At 45.1% G+C, this 15,244-nt stretch overlaps 1 protein-coding gene across 1 annotated transcript in view; it reads left to right on the top strand.

The window, feature by feature from the left end:
* Positions 1 to 5,082: 5,082 nt before the first annotated feature.
* Positions 5,083 to 15,244, top strand: part of LRRC1 (leucine rich repeat containing 1) — a 68,471-nt gene continuing 58,309 nt past the window's right edge. Inside the window, exon 1 of the mRNA XM_063150683.1 lies at positions 5,083 to 5,269. Coding sequence (XP_063006753.1) covers positions 5,111 to 5,269 — 159 coding nt within the window. The 5' untranslated portion in view covers positions 5,083 to 5,110. The remainder of the gene's footprint in view (positions 5,270 to 15,244) is intronic.

The following is a 15,244-nucleotide window of genomic DNA, read 5'->3' as shown; positions in this document are numbered from 1 at the left end:
GCTGGGGCTGCCTTCAGCAGCTCTACAGGCTGTGATACAGTGGGTTCAGTAGTATTCCTGTTAAATTTGCTCAGAGATGCTGGGGAAGTAATCTTCCAGCAGAAATCCGGTGCTAGCTAAATTATTTTCCCCCAAAACTAGTCCTGTTAGCTATAGTACTTGGGTCTTTCTGTCTTTGTACTCTTCTTGTTTTGACCTGGATTCTCTGTGCCATGTAACCATATCTCTTTATAGCAAGGCTTAGAAATCTGGGGAAAGGAAGAAGTCCTGAATGCAGAAGGAGACTTCAGGAACTTGGCCTGCTTTATTTTTATTTTATCTGAATGGAGGTTTTTTTTGGGTTAGGCTTTTTTTTTTTTTTTTTTTTTTTTTTTTTTTTTTAGTTATGCATTGTACTTTTCCTAGTGCTAAGTGGATTTTGAACTGAGCTTTATGAATTACATAAACTATGCTGATGCAAAATCTATTTCTATCCATTCTTTATGTTTTCTTTATATCCCACAATGTACATTACTATTAAATTCTGATTGAGTATTACTGCTTTCCTTGTAGCAGCACTAACCTCCTGTGCACTCATTCAAGCCCATGGATATCCTTGCTCTAGGCCTTTTTGTAAGAATCTCAACTTGAAACTTGGTGTTCTTTGCTTGAATTGCCTTTTGACGAGCCAGAAAGCAATTCTGTCTGAGCTGTGCTGAGGAGGGAGAGCTACAGCATGACCTTGCTCTTGCTTCTTTCAAATCATAACTTCCAGGAACACTCCTGAGATCAGTCCAGCCTTATCTGTATTTCACATTTCATTGTCTGAGTTCTTTGTAAGTCACAGAAACCTAATTTTTTGTTCAGGATCACTCAGGATGATGGTATCTAGTAAGAGAAATTGAGATTTTCAGCACTGAAGCTCTTGGCTATATGCCCAGACCAAGATGGAGTGACTGAAGGATGGCTCTTTGTTTGATGGACTTAAGACATTAATTTTTATGGTCATGACCAGTCTCCCAGGTTTCAGCTATGAAGTGACTGTGTGTATAACTGGTACCCCTGGTGTCATTCCCAACAGAGAGCCCAGGAAGCACTGAACTGTTCAGCAGGGTGATCTCTTGCACTCAACACGGCTCTGCTGGCAGTGCCATGCAGGAGAGTTTGCTCACCTCCTGCTGCGTATGGCCTGCAAATAACCGGCCGCAGCCTTTGTTAATGAGCACCTTAACACCATTTAATGGGGGCAACTGGGACTGTCACAAACCCTGATGTGGGCTCCCTGATCACAGTATGAATAGCAGGAAGAAGTGTGAACTGTGATCTCACATGAGAGCAGACTTCATCTGTTCCCCTCTGAATCAGAGCTGGTAGAAATCTGACCTTGTCTGCACAAGACTGAAGAAAGCGGTGGGCTGGGAGAGAAGCACAGAGCTGCTCCCCACACTCATTTACTCCTCCTGCAGTAGAGGTACTGGCTCTACCTCTCTTACCAAATGGCAGCTGGAACCAGGGAATCCTCCTGCAGGACTGTGAGACCAGCACAACTTAATTCCTTCTGCATGTGAGCCAAACCTTGGCTTGCTGTGGAAATGTGTAATGCAGCAGGACTGCTTCTATCAGAGAGGGCAACACTGCTCTGAGCCCCCAGGGGCACAGTGCCCCAAGTAATAAGGTTGTCAGGTATGTGTTAGTATGAATCCTGGCAACGTGCTGTCCTCCTTTCTCACAACTTGCATGCCTGGCTATACCTTAGAGTTACTGTATTGCATCACAATTCTCTTTTCTCACCCTTTTTTCAAGACCTTTCCCACCAAAACTTGTCCCAATATGAGATGTCTTCTTCATTTAGGGAAGGTTTTTTATTGCTGCTATTTCGTAGTGCAGAAGAACCACAGATACCAGTAGCTTATTACACTGACCAAAGCTGAACAAGTTTGCTTGCTTGGGAGGTTGCTTTCTACAGTGAGAATACTATTTTCCCAAGAATGGCACTGATTTGCCTTTTGACTTCCTCAGTGCTTATTTCCACACCATAACTTCAGGCTGTACTTTCATCTCTGCAGTGGGCCAGGGGCACTAACACTGATTTAATGTCCTAAGCTTCCAAGGATTTTATCAAAATTCTGCGACACTAGCTGTCCAACGTAGAGAAAGGAAAGATCTTTATCCTTGTATTGAGAGTCGGCTGGTGACGGCAGATCTCATAAATAAGTATTAAGCTTTCTTGCAATCACTCTGTCCCCCCTGGACTCCCTGAGACTCATGAGAAGCGTGCAAATTTTGACTCATTCTTCATTAAAGTACACAGACTCACCCGATTGTCAGTCACCCTCCTGTTACTGCCCAGACTTGTCACAGTGAGGCCTAGTCATGAGACCCATGACAGCATCTGCAGAAGTGACATCTCATGTCAGATTTTGTGTCCATGTCATGGAAGAAAGGTTTAAGCTGTTTACAAGCATCTGAGACAATCAGTGTAGTGCTGGGATCTGAAGTGCTCTTTGTCTGGAGGGCATGCTGGGCATTTCTCCCAAATGGCACAGAGGATGGTGGGACAGAGAGCAGTGTAAGATGGTGAGAGAACCTTTCCACTGAGGCCACTGCTAGAGATCTTGCCTGTTGTCAGATTCAGCTGGTTCTGGACAATGTGGATGCTTCCAGACAAGCAGAAGATGGACACAAGGTCCTGAGGTGCCACTGACCAGTCTGTTTTTTAGAGCCATCCTTCTATTCAGCAATTAAGCAAGTCACATTGTTCTCCAGTTTCAAATGCTTTGATTTATCCCATTCCCATGGTGTAGTCCTCTGTAGTCCTGCATGTCCTAGGTAAACTGGGGGTAGTCAGCAGTAGCCCTCCCTTGTTCATGTGCCCTGCTGCATGGCTCCTCTGTAGTCTCACTTCTTCAGGGAGTTCCCTAGAAACAGAGGCACTGAGGTCGCTGAATTTAGGCAAAGCAATCTTGGCAGCAAATCTGCTGTTGGTCACAGAGGCTTGTGAACAATTTGAGCCTTATATCTGCCTCGATATTTGTTCAGTTGATCTCTGCTGAGCCTCCACATTCCCTGCATCTGGTTCAATACCTTCTGTGTCAAATCTTGGGTTGGATCTGCCATGAGAAGATTGATTTTCCTAACCTAGCTCCTCTGCCTGGAATCAGGGAGGACCAGTCTCACCAGCAGCTGCAAGAAGTGCATCTGAAGTGCCTGGCTGGGGCCCCCTAATTGTGACAGAGATGGTCCTCATGTCCACCTCTGAAATCTGCTGGGCAGCTTCCTGCATCCCTGTCTTTGCCAATCTCTGCCAGAGCACAACAATGGTTTGATTGCTTGGTTTGATTTCTCCTGTTGAAGTTATCTAATCTCCTGCTGCGGGGCTGGGAAGGTTCAGGAGTGCTGGTGTGTGCCTGCCCTGTTTCTGAGCACATGTGAACACATTTATGAATGCTCTTTTGTAATTACTGAATATATTGATGGAAGGAAGAAACAATTGGTTCTGACAGCTATTTTTAAAGGATATTTATAAGAAAAAGTTAACATTTTTAAAGTTTCTTGTTTTGTAGGTCTGCAAAGAATAACAGTATGTAAGTACCTAAGATGTTGTTTTTAAAACCAAAAAATAGGCAGATCACTCCAATTCCCACAGAAATTTAACAAGTGCAGCTTGCAGGATTTATCAGCTGATTTAAGAAGAACCCAACAATAAATACATTGCAACTTTGTAAGATTAAGTATTGTTGGTACCATGCAGGGATTGAAGAACAGAGACAATTACAATAAACTCCCTCTCCCCTATTCCTATATCTGCACCCAATTATAATTATGCAAGAAATTAGCAATATTTCAAGAACAGCACTGATGTTAACTCCCTCTTTTCAAAAGTATTTTGTGTTGCTGTGTAGATTACAAAATTGCTATTATGCAACCAGAAAAACGAGATCCTTTAAGACTGTTTTGCCATCAGAGCACAGGAGCACATTGCCCCACTCGCAGGGCTGGGGAGTGGGACTGCCGGAGCCCAGAGCCGGCAGACGCGGGCAGAGAACTGCGGGAGTATTTGTTAACCCTTGTGACCTAACGATTGCCCTTTTGAAAGTGGATTTTAAACCCCCATATTTCAGAAAGCCTTGAGTATAGTATATATTTCTTTATTTTTAATTTTTTTTTTTTTTTTTTTTAATGTTAGACCAATGCAGTTTGAGAGGGAAAACATTACTCACGGCCAGGTACCTCGAGTGCGTTCCATGCATTTTATTGTGTTACATTCTAGACAGAGTTCTAACAATTGAAAAGAAACTGTGAGCGTGGTCTGCGCACGCTCCCGCTCGGTGTTCCCGGGCGCTCCAGGTAGGGATCGGCATGTCCCAGAGCGGGTAAAATGAGCGTCCCGAGCCGCTCCCCGGCACTCCCGGGGATTGCGGCCGCCGCCCGCCTCGCGGGGCGCTGGCCGAGCCCGCCCGGGGCGGCTGCGGGCCCGGCCGCTGCGGGGGAGCCGCGCCCCGCCAGTCCCCGGGGCGGAGGGGCGCCGTGCGAGCCCCGCAGCCGGGCGGCACGCTACGCTTCCAGCCGGGGGAAGCTCCGTGCCGGCGCCGCTTTTCTTTCCCTTGGCAGAAAGTTGTGCGGCCGCCCGCCCCCGGCTGCCCGGGGCGAGGCGGCGCCGGGGCGGGAGCGGGGGGGTGTGCGAGCGGCGGGCCGGGTCCGGGCCCGGGGCGGGGCAGGGCGGCAGGGCCCGGCCCCGCTGATGTCAGCCGGGACGGGGGAGGAGAGGAGGGGGAGCGGCCGCCCGTGTTCCGGGTCAGGCGCGGGAATGCGCGGCGGCGGCCGGCAGCGCTGCGTTCGGCGCCCCGCGATGCCCCTGCGGAGCGGGCAGCGGCCCGCCGAGAGGCTCTAGGGGGACGCCCCCGGTTCCGCCCCGCTCCGGCTCCCGCCCATTGTTCTCCCGGGGCCGCAGCGCTCGCCCGGGGCTGCTTCCCGCCGGTGGCGGCGGCGCGCTGGATGCGGCTTGCGGCCGCTGGCTCGCCGGGACCCGCGCTGCGCGGCGGCGGAGCGGGCAGCAGCTCCCGCGGCCGGCGGCGAGGAGGGGGCGGCGGTGAGCGGCGGCGCCCGCCCCGCGGCCCCCGGCGGCGGGGCGATGTTCCACTGCATCCCCCTGTGGCGGTGCAACCGCCATGTGGAGTCCATCGACAAGCGGCACTGCTCGCTGGCCGCCGTGCCCGAGGAGATCTACCGCTACAGCCGCAGCCTGGAGGAGCTCCTGCTGGACGCCAACCAGCTCCGCGAGCTGCCCAAGGTGAGCGGCGGTGGGAGCGGGGACCGGGTGAGCTGCCCCGGCAGGTGCCCGCCGAGCTCCCGGTCCAGCGCCCGCCCCGAGGCGGCGTGAGGGGCTCCTGGGGCCGTGGGTCTGTGCTGGCAGCCCTCGGAGTTAAAGGAAGAGCCGGAGTTTCAGGTTAGCGTTTCCCCAGAGTTTGATGGGAAATGAGCTTTCAGGAGCAAAACCTGGAGATCCGCGTCTTGCGGCAGGACAGGTCCTGTTGGAGGGCAGGGGGGTTGGTGCCGGAGTCGCAGGACATGAGTGTATATTGTGATTAACATTCACGTCATCGGAATTACGAGACCTTGGAGGGTATTCTGCCCTCCCCTTTTTTCCCCTTTCGGTAGATACTATCTGCTCCGTACATGGGAAAGCCAAAACCCTGCAGCAGATAACCGCGTTCCCGTTTCTGCTTTCTACTCCTGGAAACTTCGTTGTGCAAAACACAAGAGACGAATAAGCCTTTTCTGTGTCTCGGTCTAAGTCCCGCGCAGTTGTCAGTGTTTTGCTTCTCACTTGAAGCTTGTACTCAGAGTTTTATGCGTACTGTATTTTTGGTATTATTGTCAGAGAGGAATTCGCTTTAAACTCAACACGATTTTGAGACCTTGAAGTGGGTACCTACCAGCGTGCCTCTCCCGGTGGCACTTGAAGGTTTTGCCGGAGGGATTCCATGAGAGTGGTTCCAGCGAGGCACTGCGGCTCCACAGATGCGGAGGGGGTGGGAGGCATGCTCCACTTCTCACTTGAGGACCCCCGGGCTTTTCCCCGCCGTGTTTGTTCCTTAAACTTTGGGCAACTCAGAAACCTTTGTGAGTTGTGGCTGGTAGAGTTTGACACGGGAAGTGTTACCTGGAAGCTACATCTTAAAGCTGTGTGGACTCTTACTTACCAACTTGGAATCCAAGAAACTGAACTCACTAGCCAGAAAATTTTTCAAAAGCACCTTTGTTTGTACTTGAACCAAAGTTGCTCTGTTCATACCCAGACTTAAACAGTCTTGCTTTTTCCTTTTTGAAATTTAGTGCACTCGCATACACTCTCTTTTTTCAACTCTACATAGTAACAGTAGTCGCGGTGGCCAGGTTTTCCTTCAGACAGTAGTTAAAATAGTCAGTTGGACTGATGTGTTAAATTTGGCTTTTTCTTTTGAAAAACCTAGGCACAAGTTTGCATCTTGTTGTGACTGAACTCTTTATCCTTCTGAAGTAGAGCAAACTGGTTTGCATAGCCTGTGTGTGGGTGCTATTTTTACTTACAGCAGTTTTTACTGGCTTTGTGCACGGACCAAACTCAGGAGTCCCTTTGTACAAGATCTTTCTTATTAGTGTTGGCTTTCAGGCTGGTACACATCATGTTACAGGGTTATTTAATGTGTGTGTGACTGAAATCCCATTGACACCCATGGCTCTTCGATTTTAAAGAAAAGTAATAAATTCGCCACTGACTGGTTGCTGTGTACAAATGTAAAGGACGATGTCTGTTCATGGTGTTATATGGTATTAATTTCTGTAAATAGAGTGCAGCTATTTGAACCATAATATATGAAATTGCCTTTATTTGCCCTGTGATGCTTAAAAAGACCATTTTTTCCCCATTAGTTGCATGTGACTATGCATTACATCCCATACCTATAAGAAATAGCTGAGGGGGTTAAAAAACTCCAAAAATCAGCCTAGGCTCCTTGGCATTGTGGTGGAATCAAGCAGAAGTTGAAGTTAGAAAGAAGGTTCTTTTTTTCTTTTTTTTTTTTTTTTTTAATGTGCATGGATCATGTTACAGGAGTGCCTAAAAATACTGTAGGAATATGCTTGTGGGTTTTTAGCTGGACTAGGAGGAATCTGAAGAAATACAACCACAGAAACGTACTTGTATCTGTCCTAAGTACTTTGTGCCTTGTCAGCAATGCAGGGAGGCATTTTTATTGGGGCTTCCTGCACAAACCTATGAACTTTCCTTGTCAGTTCCTTATTAATGATTTCTGATAAATAGAATAATAGCACCATCACCTCATGTAAGTGTTGACTCTGCAGAATTCTGAGGTACAAAAACAGAGCTGCAGTCCTGAATGTGAAACTAATGTATTGAGGGTAAAACTGATGGGAAGAGCCCTGTTCAACTTTTCTACCAGTTCTGAAAGTTCTCCTCTAGGAATCTGGTTGAGGAGAATCATGGAAGATCTCTCAGTGGAAGGTAGCTACAGCATACATTGCTAATTGCTGTTATATTTAAATGGTAGTGTCAATGCAAAGTACAGATTGAGAATTGGTAATCAGCGCAAAAAGCTGGAGTAGACCATACCTCTGGTAGAGAAAATGTGAGGGAAATCATCAGAGTGTGTAATTAACAAACTGTTGGGTCAGCATAGATAAACGTGGTTGTTACATCATTAATTTAGTGTAATTCATTATATTAGTTTGACCTTACCTCCATTAAGTTTCTTCTCTACGTACATAAAGGCAGTAATATAAAATCAAGCTAGATTTTGGCTGAGTTGAGGCCTGAACAAGTCAGGAGAATTATGTAACTCTCAGTGGCTGGTTAGTTAGGTGTTTTTCAGTGCTTGATGAAGTCCTGAAGTTCACAGTGATCTGTGCCAATTCCTGGTGAATCACCTGTGGGCTGTGCTGATGCCATAATATAATCCTTCAACACTGATAAGGTGTTTGTGCTGCTGAGATGGTTGTGGTGCCCCTTAGGAAATTGCTGCTGTAAAGCCTCACCGTGGCAGAGTGAAGAAGAATCTCCCTGTAAACTCTGTCAGAAGTTGCCATGGATGGAGGAGGAGACCCCAGCTCTGCTGCTCAGCTCTTCATTGTGCACACAGGTAGCTCAGACTCACTTCCCAGCGTGGGCAGCTGTGGTCTCAAAGATCTTCTAACAGCAGGCAGGAGGTCTTGTAAAGCTTCTGGGAAATCGAGTAGATACTGGTGGGTTCTTTTACCGACTTTGCCATGGCTACAAGACTGACAGTGATGATGGCTTTATTTCTAGACATTCACTCCACATCCACTTGTAGTTTTTTTTTCATCCCTTCAAATGTGAAGCTTTCTGAGGGAGATAAATATCAGCAAGTGGCATGATGAAATATGTGGATCCGCTGCGTTTCTCTCAAGCTGATGAGGCAATTTGTGTTGGATGCACACGCTTCCCCCCTCCCCCCAATTCTCTCTGCCCCCATTTCTATCAAGTAGCTGTAAAAGGTGTCCTTTGGTTGGTTTGATCCAATACACCAGTAAAAGAATATAGTCTAATACATCCTGAAATCTCCATTTTCAGACACAGAAGTAGTCTTAGGCTTTGTTTAGTTTGTAGGCTTTCTTAGCAAACTTAAAACCTCTCTTATTCTAGAATAAGCTAGTAGAACGTGGCATATGTTAGGGTGTTAATGAAAAAACCCAACAGAAGAAACACACATCAGAATCCTATCAAAATATGGAAGACAACTTAGAGAATTGCTGTAGCATCTTGAAGGAAAATGACTAGCAGGACTCAGCACTATTGCTGAATTGTGTGTTATGAGAGTCATGTGAAATATCCTCAAGAGAAACAAGGAATACACTTGAATCATGTTGAGAGAGTTACTTTGCTAGTTTTATTTCTGTTCCGTAAGCTGACCAAAATGCATGGTAGAATGCTTCACCTTTTCCTAAGGGGAGAGGGTAGGAAGGGTTCATCTGGAAAATACCTGAAAAAAAATGTCTGAGGATCAGAGAGAGGTGCCTCTGTTATTTCTACTCTTTCCCATGTTTGCTTCCTTGTGCATTCATATGTGGCCCAGAAAAAGAACTGTTTCTCTGACCCCCTTTTCCCTACAAACACTTTTTTTAAATCAAGTTGTATCTGTCAGCATTTTAAGAATACAGGGTAATAATTTTTGTTTGTAGAGTAACATAAAGTTTTTTTATATAACTTTATTGCTGAACATTCGGTTTCCATATCAGTTTGTCAAGGTTTCCTTAGCTGCTCTGCTGGATCCTGGGGTCCCTTCTTTGCTCCATTCCCCAGCTGCATGATGCAGAACTTGCTCTTACATTGTCAGTGACCTTTTTCTGTCTTTGCCACTGGTGTCTCAGACTCCTCTCCCTGAATGTTCATACTTTCCCATCCTCCCCCATCCTTCATGTTCCAGGATCTTTCTTATTTCTTCCAACCCAGAGAGCTCTGTCTACTGTCTGTCGCTGATGCTTTGCTTCCTCTTCCATCCCTTCTGTGCCGGGTTCTCGACTGGCCTTGCAAACATCTCCTTCCTTTGTACTCTGCTCTTTCCCCTTCCTTCCTGCTGCCTCCCAGGTTCCCTCCTCTGCTCTTACCCTTCTTGCAGGATAAGCCAGCCTGGTGGGATGTGCTGGAGGAGCAAGCTGTATGCTATTAAGCTGCTGGTGGTTTTCCACAACAATGAAGTCTCTCTGAAGCCTTTCTCAGCAGATGTGGCTGTTTTCCCACAGAACAGCAATTTCTAGCTGTCAGCATGCTTCTCGCCACTTCTGTTTTACAAGACAAATTAAAGAGCTGCACCCTTTGGTCTGAAAAGGATGGGCTGTGTGTAGAGTCGGTGGTAAAGTGTAGCTCTTAACTTGCTTAAATAATTCCTTCTCCTGTCTTGGATCCCATGTGCCTTCTGTTGATTATTTTGTGTATCTGATTTTATTGGAAAAAAAAAAAAAGGTGGTTGCCAGTGTGCGTAGAGCGATTTAAAAATGTAGTTTGTGTGGTTTTCTTTTCTAAACCCATAGCATTTTGTTTTCCTTGGGAGTGAAAACTTGATGAATTTTTCAACTCAGGCTGTAATGTGCAGTATATCATTTTGCTGCACGTCAAAAACTATTCTTCACTGAAGAGTAGGCTTTCTGGCAAATTGCTTTGATAGAAGAAAATAACACATTCTGCATGATGTGTTTCAATAGCTTTTCTAATGAAAAGCATCAGATAAAAGTAAAATGCTTTCAATTCTATAGATCAGTCTGTAGTTGATGAAATGATGTTTTCTATTCCAGTACATTAGAATTTAAGGGCAAATACATCCTGTCAGCTTAATTTCTCTGTAATTCAGATTTGCAGTACAAAACTGAATTGCTGCATATTTCTTTCTCCAGTAATAGGAAAAAAAAATAATCTTAGGAACCCTTGAATGCAGTATTATATTTTGGCCTTTGTATTAAATCACAGTATTCTTTACATTGGTGTGGTGGAAATAGCTTATAACACTTGTTTTGCTGCTGTTTTGTCTTGCTGCTGCTCAGTTCTTTAACTCAAAGAATAAAGACCACTTTCCCATGATACTTCTAGCAGATGTTGTTTATGGAAAAACTCCAGTGGCAGAAAAAATTTCAAAATTTTTTCTATGCACTTAATTTAGCCTAAGAGTCTGAGGAAGTTTTTTTTTTCCTTTGGGGAATGATTTTTATGTAGTGTTTGTAAACCTAATGTAGTGCAGCACTGAATCATTTTGCATCTCTGAGCTTACAAATTATATCTGTCATCTGTAATTTTTCTTCTTGGTGTTATATGTTAAAGCTTCTCTGTAGAGTTACTAGATAGATGTGAGACCCTTTTCCCAAGAGACCTGTTTAACCCCTGGCCTTGTCCTGTGCCCCAGTTTCTTTGTTAGAGATGCTGCTGGTCTGCTCTGCTCGACGTTCAGCACTGCTGCTATCTCTGTTACGTGTGCTGTTGAAATCCAGGGTGCTGTTATCTTACTAAAATCTTGTGAAAGCTCCTTAAGAAACAGTCCCACTGTTCTTCACATACCGTACCTTGTCTCAGGAAAAAACCTGTTCTGAGCTGAGTTTCACTGTTGTACCATTGTTTCTATCATTATGCAACCATAAGCCTGAAAGACACTTGTTTGGTCAGTGGCCAGTAATCTGTGGAAAGACATGATTATCGTACTGTTCCTCTCTTTAAATTTGTGTTTATAGCTGCTTAAGTTGTACATATGTAGGGACTTTGTCTCCTTTTATTGAATGCACAGGTCTCCTTGAGTTTGGAGAGATGTGGTGGGATGTCTCACGTGGCTGGAGTGCTGCAGTGGATAAACACAGGCTCTTGCAGGACGGGCCAGGAAAGCAAGGATGGGGAGAGTTGCTCTTTGGATGAGAGAGTAGCAGGGATTTGTGGAGTTTTTCTTTGGGGTGGGTGATGGTCCAGCTGAGAGCAGGTTGGGATTAGTGGATGACGTTGTTTTGGGTGTCTGCTGATCAGGATGAAGTAGTAGAGGATGCCTTCTTCACATAACTGGAAGAAGTCTCATTTTACAGGCTCAGGCCCTCACATGGGTCTTGAACGACATAACAGCTGGAAGGACAACATATCAGGACATAAACAATCCAGGAGTTTCTGAAATGCTTTGATGACTTCCTAACACAGCTGCTCAAGGATTTAATGGACAGAGGTGATCTGTTAGACCTCATACTTAAAAAGAAGAAAAGGCAGGTTGAGATGTGAAGGTCAGGGTTGTAGTAGCTGTACTGACCTTGGTCACCTTGGCTCTAGTGACCATGAGATGGTGGAGTTCTGGGTTCTGAGAGGAAGGAACAGAACAATAAGCAGCATCTTGAGAAGACAACCTTTGGTATGTTTAGGATTCTCTTTGGAAGAGGTTGGTAAAAATTATGTTTATGCTACCATTCAGCAGGACAGGGTGAGGCTGGAGAAATGGGCAGAGAGGAATCTCATGAAGTTCAGTAAAGAGAAATACACCTGCACCTGGAGAGAAATAACCCAGTTCTCCAGTACAGGCTGAGGGCTGACCATCTGGAAAACAGCTGGTCATGGGTAAGGCCATGGGTAACCTGGTGGACAAGTTGTCTGTCAGCCAGCAATGCTCCTTCATGACAGAGAGGACCAACAATATCCTGGGCTGTGCAACACAAAGCATTGCCAGCAGGTGATCCTTGTCCTCTGGCTAACATTGGGGAAACAGACCTGGAGTGCTCTGTCTAGTGCTGGGTGTCCCAAAAGAAGAAACATGGACATATTGGACATACACTGTAGGGACCACAAAGACTGTTAAGGGCTTGGAGCATCTCTCAGGAGAGAAGGCTAAAGGAGCCAGAATAGTTAAGCCTTGAGAAGAGAAAGGCTCATGGTTTTATATAAACACATGCCAATCAGCATGAAACCTTGCTTGGGGGGCCCCGTGACCTTACAAGAGGCAGTGGGCAAGGGCTGAAACACAGGGACTGTCTGAAATATGAAAATACTTTTTTACTATGAGGGTGGTCAAACACTGGCATGGATTGTCCAGAGAGGTTGTGCAGTCTCTGTTCATGAGGATGCTGTAAGCCTGACTGAACATGGTCCTAGGTGACCTTCTCTAGGTGGTCCATGCTTTGAGTAGGGGTGTACTAGGTGATTTCTAGAGCCCCTTCCAACTTCACTTGTTTTATGATTCTGTAGAGGGCATATCAAAGATTTTGCCCATCTTTAACCTGGGTGGTTTTAATGATACAGATGGAATTGTTGTGGTTTTCCAGGTTTATTCACCCTCAAATAGTTAATTGTTTTACTTTCTACATTGATAATTTCATGGTGTTTTTGCACATCTCGCTGTAAATCCTTAAAGAAATACCACTGTATGATTTGACCAACTATGTTTTTACAGTTAGTGTCAGAGAGAGAACTGTGCCACTGGGTGAAGCTGAAGCAGACTGTACACACAGGAAAAGTAGTTTTATTGAAAGTCTGAGATTTTTTTTCAGTATGACAAATGTTAAAATACTTGCTAAGAGCACTGGTATCTTGAGACTATGTTACCTTTTGTAACCTGTTGTGATTATTGTCAGTACTATCTATCATGCAGTACATGCTTGAATTATTAAAATCCATAATAGTTTGTAGAGAAGCAACATTGGATCCTTATATTAACATACCTCTAAACATAGAGCTCTGTGTTGAAGGCTACAAAGAAGTTTATTACCAGTTAAGTATGTCTAGGCTTTCTCCTCCCACTTTCCAGATTTTTCTGTTGTATTGCTTCACACTTGATGAATACTTTACCTTTTGACATCAAATGAAAGACCACAGTCTGATGGAAGAACTTAGTCTGTTTTCTAAACAAAGGAAAGTCATTGTCTTCCCTGGTAGTGTCCCTGCGATTGTTCAGAAGATTTTTGAAGTGTGCTTGGTTTGAAATATTTTCTAATGACAGTTTTTTGTAGTAACAGCTCAGCTCTACTGATTTTTGTCCTGAGTTGAAAATAATTAAGTAGTTGTGTTTCAATACCTTTAACTTTTTTTTTTTTGTAAGGTGTGTACTGTTGTAGTAAACTGGTAGCATTCCCTTCTCTTTGTGATGTACGTAGGTGAGACAGCATTTGTGGGCAGAGATTATACATCTGTACCTCTAAAATAAATTTTATGATTATACGTAGGGTTATTTTTGTAATTATATCAGTTGGTCAAAAATAAAGACATTACCTCCTGCCAACAGTCTTGTATACTGGAAAAATGCATGCTAGAAATTCATTAGAGAGATTAATGTGGGCTTTGGTTGTTTTTTATTTTTCCCTCCAAATGGCAAAGGCATTTAACTGCAATGAATCTGTGTTTCATTGTTGTAGGTGTTTTCTGGCCTCTCTTAAAGGCAGAGGTAGTCCCTCTCACCACTGTGCTTTAACAAACACCTCCAGCATGGAGTGCCCTTTAACCTTCGTTGCTTCTGCTTAATTGATATAAAAGAGAAGGTAAATCCTTGTCTGCCAGGAACAGTGGGAGACAGCCTGGTCAGTGCATTGCTTGGTAGGGCAGCATTTTGATTCAGCGCTGCAGTGTGTTGGTTTTTGAGAGTGGATAGTTCCTCATTTGTCTTCTTTTAAAAGGAACGCTAACAACTGAGAGTAGGACCTGCAAGTGGCCCATCCTTGTCAGTGGTTCAGAAAATGGCATATGCTTTGTAAGTAGGGTGTCAGAAGTGTAGCAGGTCGATGCTGAATACCAGCTTCAGTGAGGCATTGGTGCAGTTTTTGCTCTGTCTTCTGTAGGCCTTCCGCCACAGCCTGGCTGATCTTTCTCTTGGGCTTTCTTTTCAAGTACCCATTGGAGGGAGAGGCAGCAGTTGCAGCATCTGGTTCTGTTTAGGATATGTGCCCATGAACTGTGCTCTTTTAGTAATATTTTTCTCTTATTGTGAAATCTAGTAGTTTTATTAATGTTTTGTATGGACTCCTGCTTCAATGTCCACCTCCGTGATGTTTTTCACTAATATTCATGATCACAAAGTTGGTAGTAGAATGTTGCAAGACCAAAGGATAGCTTGAATATATTCTGCATACATGGTTGGATGTGTGAAACAATCTTTCATCATGCCAAGTATATATAACAGTTCTGTCTTTGCTTATGGCACATGTGAAGACAGAATTAGAGAACTCAGCTGCATGGAGTGGTTGTCCATCTGCCAGGCAGGCAGAGGTCTGTGTGCTGCTGTCTGTCCCCAGCTGCTGCTGCATCTCCTCACGGCTCCAGAGCAAGTCCATCAGCTGCTGCTTTGCTGCAGTCATCAATTGCATGATGACCCTGCTGTGCTGCCCTGTGAGTTCATCCCTGCCCTCAGAAGTTGTTTCTGTATCTAAGGGAGTATTGTATTTGAAAATTAAAGTGGTTGTGCCCAAAGGATCACATGGGATCCATATTTGTGAAACCCTGTTGCCTTTGCCAGCTGTCCTTGTTCACAGGTGAAAGGAGACAGAGTGACTTGAGGAGTCCTGATGTTGCTAGCAGGCTTTGTGGGAGATGCCAAACTGAGAATGACCATGCTAGGCTTTACTGGAGTCTCTTTTCGCACTTCATGAATCCAGAGTAGGATTCAGCTTCCTCAGCATTTTATTGTGCAGCTAATTTGGATGTGCTTCTACAGGAAAGGTGTCTGTTTTCTGTGCTCTTGCTGGTTTTCCTCTGCGCTCCCCCCCGTGCTACTGGCAGAAGTCTCTGGGTTGGATTTTAAGACAATGATGT

The sequence above is a fragment of the Melospiza melodia genome, chromosome 3, assembly GCF_035770615.1.
Source record: "Melospiza melodia melodia isolate bMelMel2 chromosome 3, bMelMel2.pri, whole genome shotgun sequence".
NCBI lineage: Eukaryota > Metazoa > Chordata > Aves > Passeriformes > Passerellidae > Melospiza > Melospiza melodia.
The sequence above is the reverse complement of the archived record's forward strand: the minus strand, read 5'-3'. Positions and strand labels throughout refer to the sequence as shown.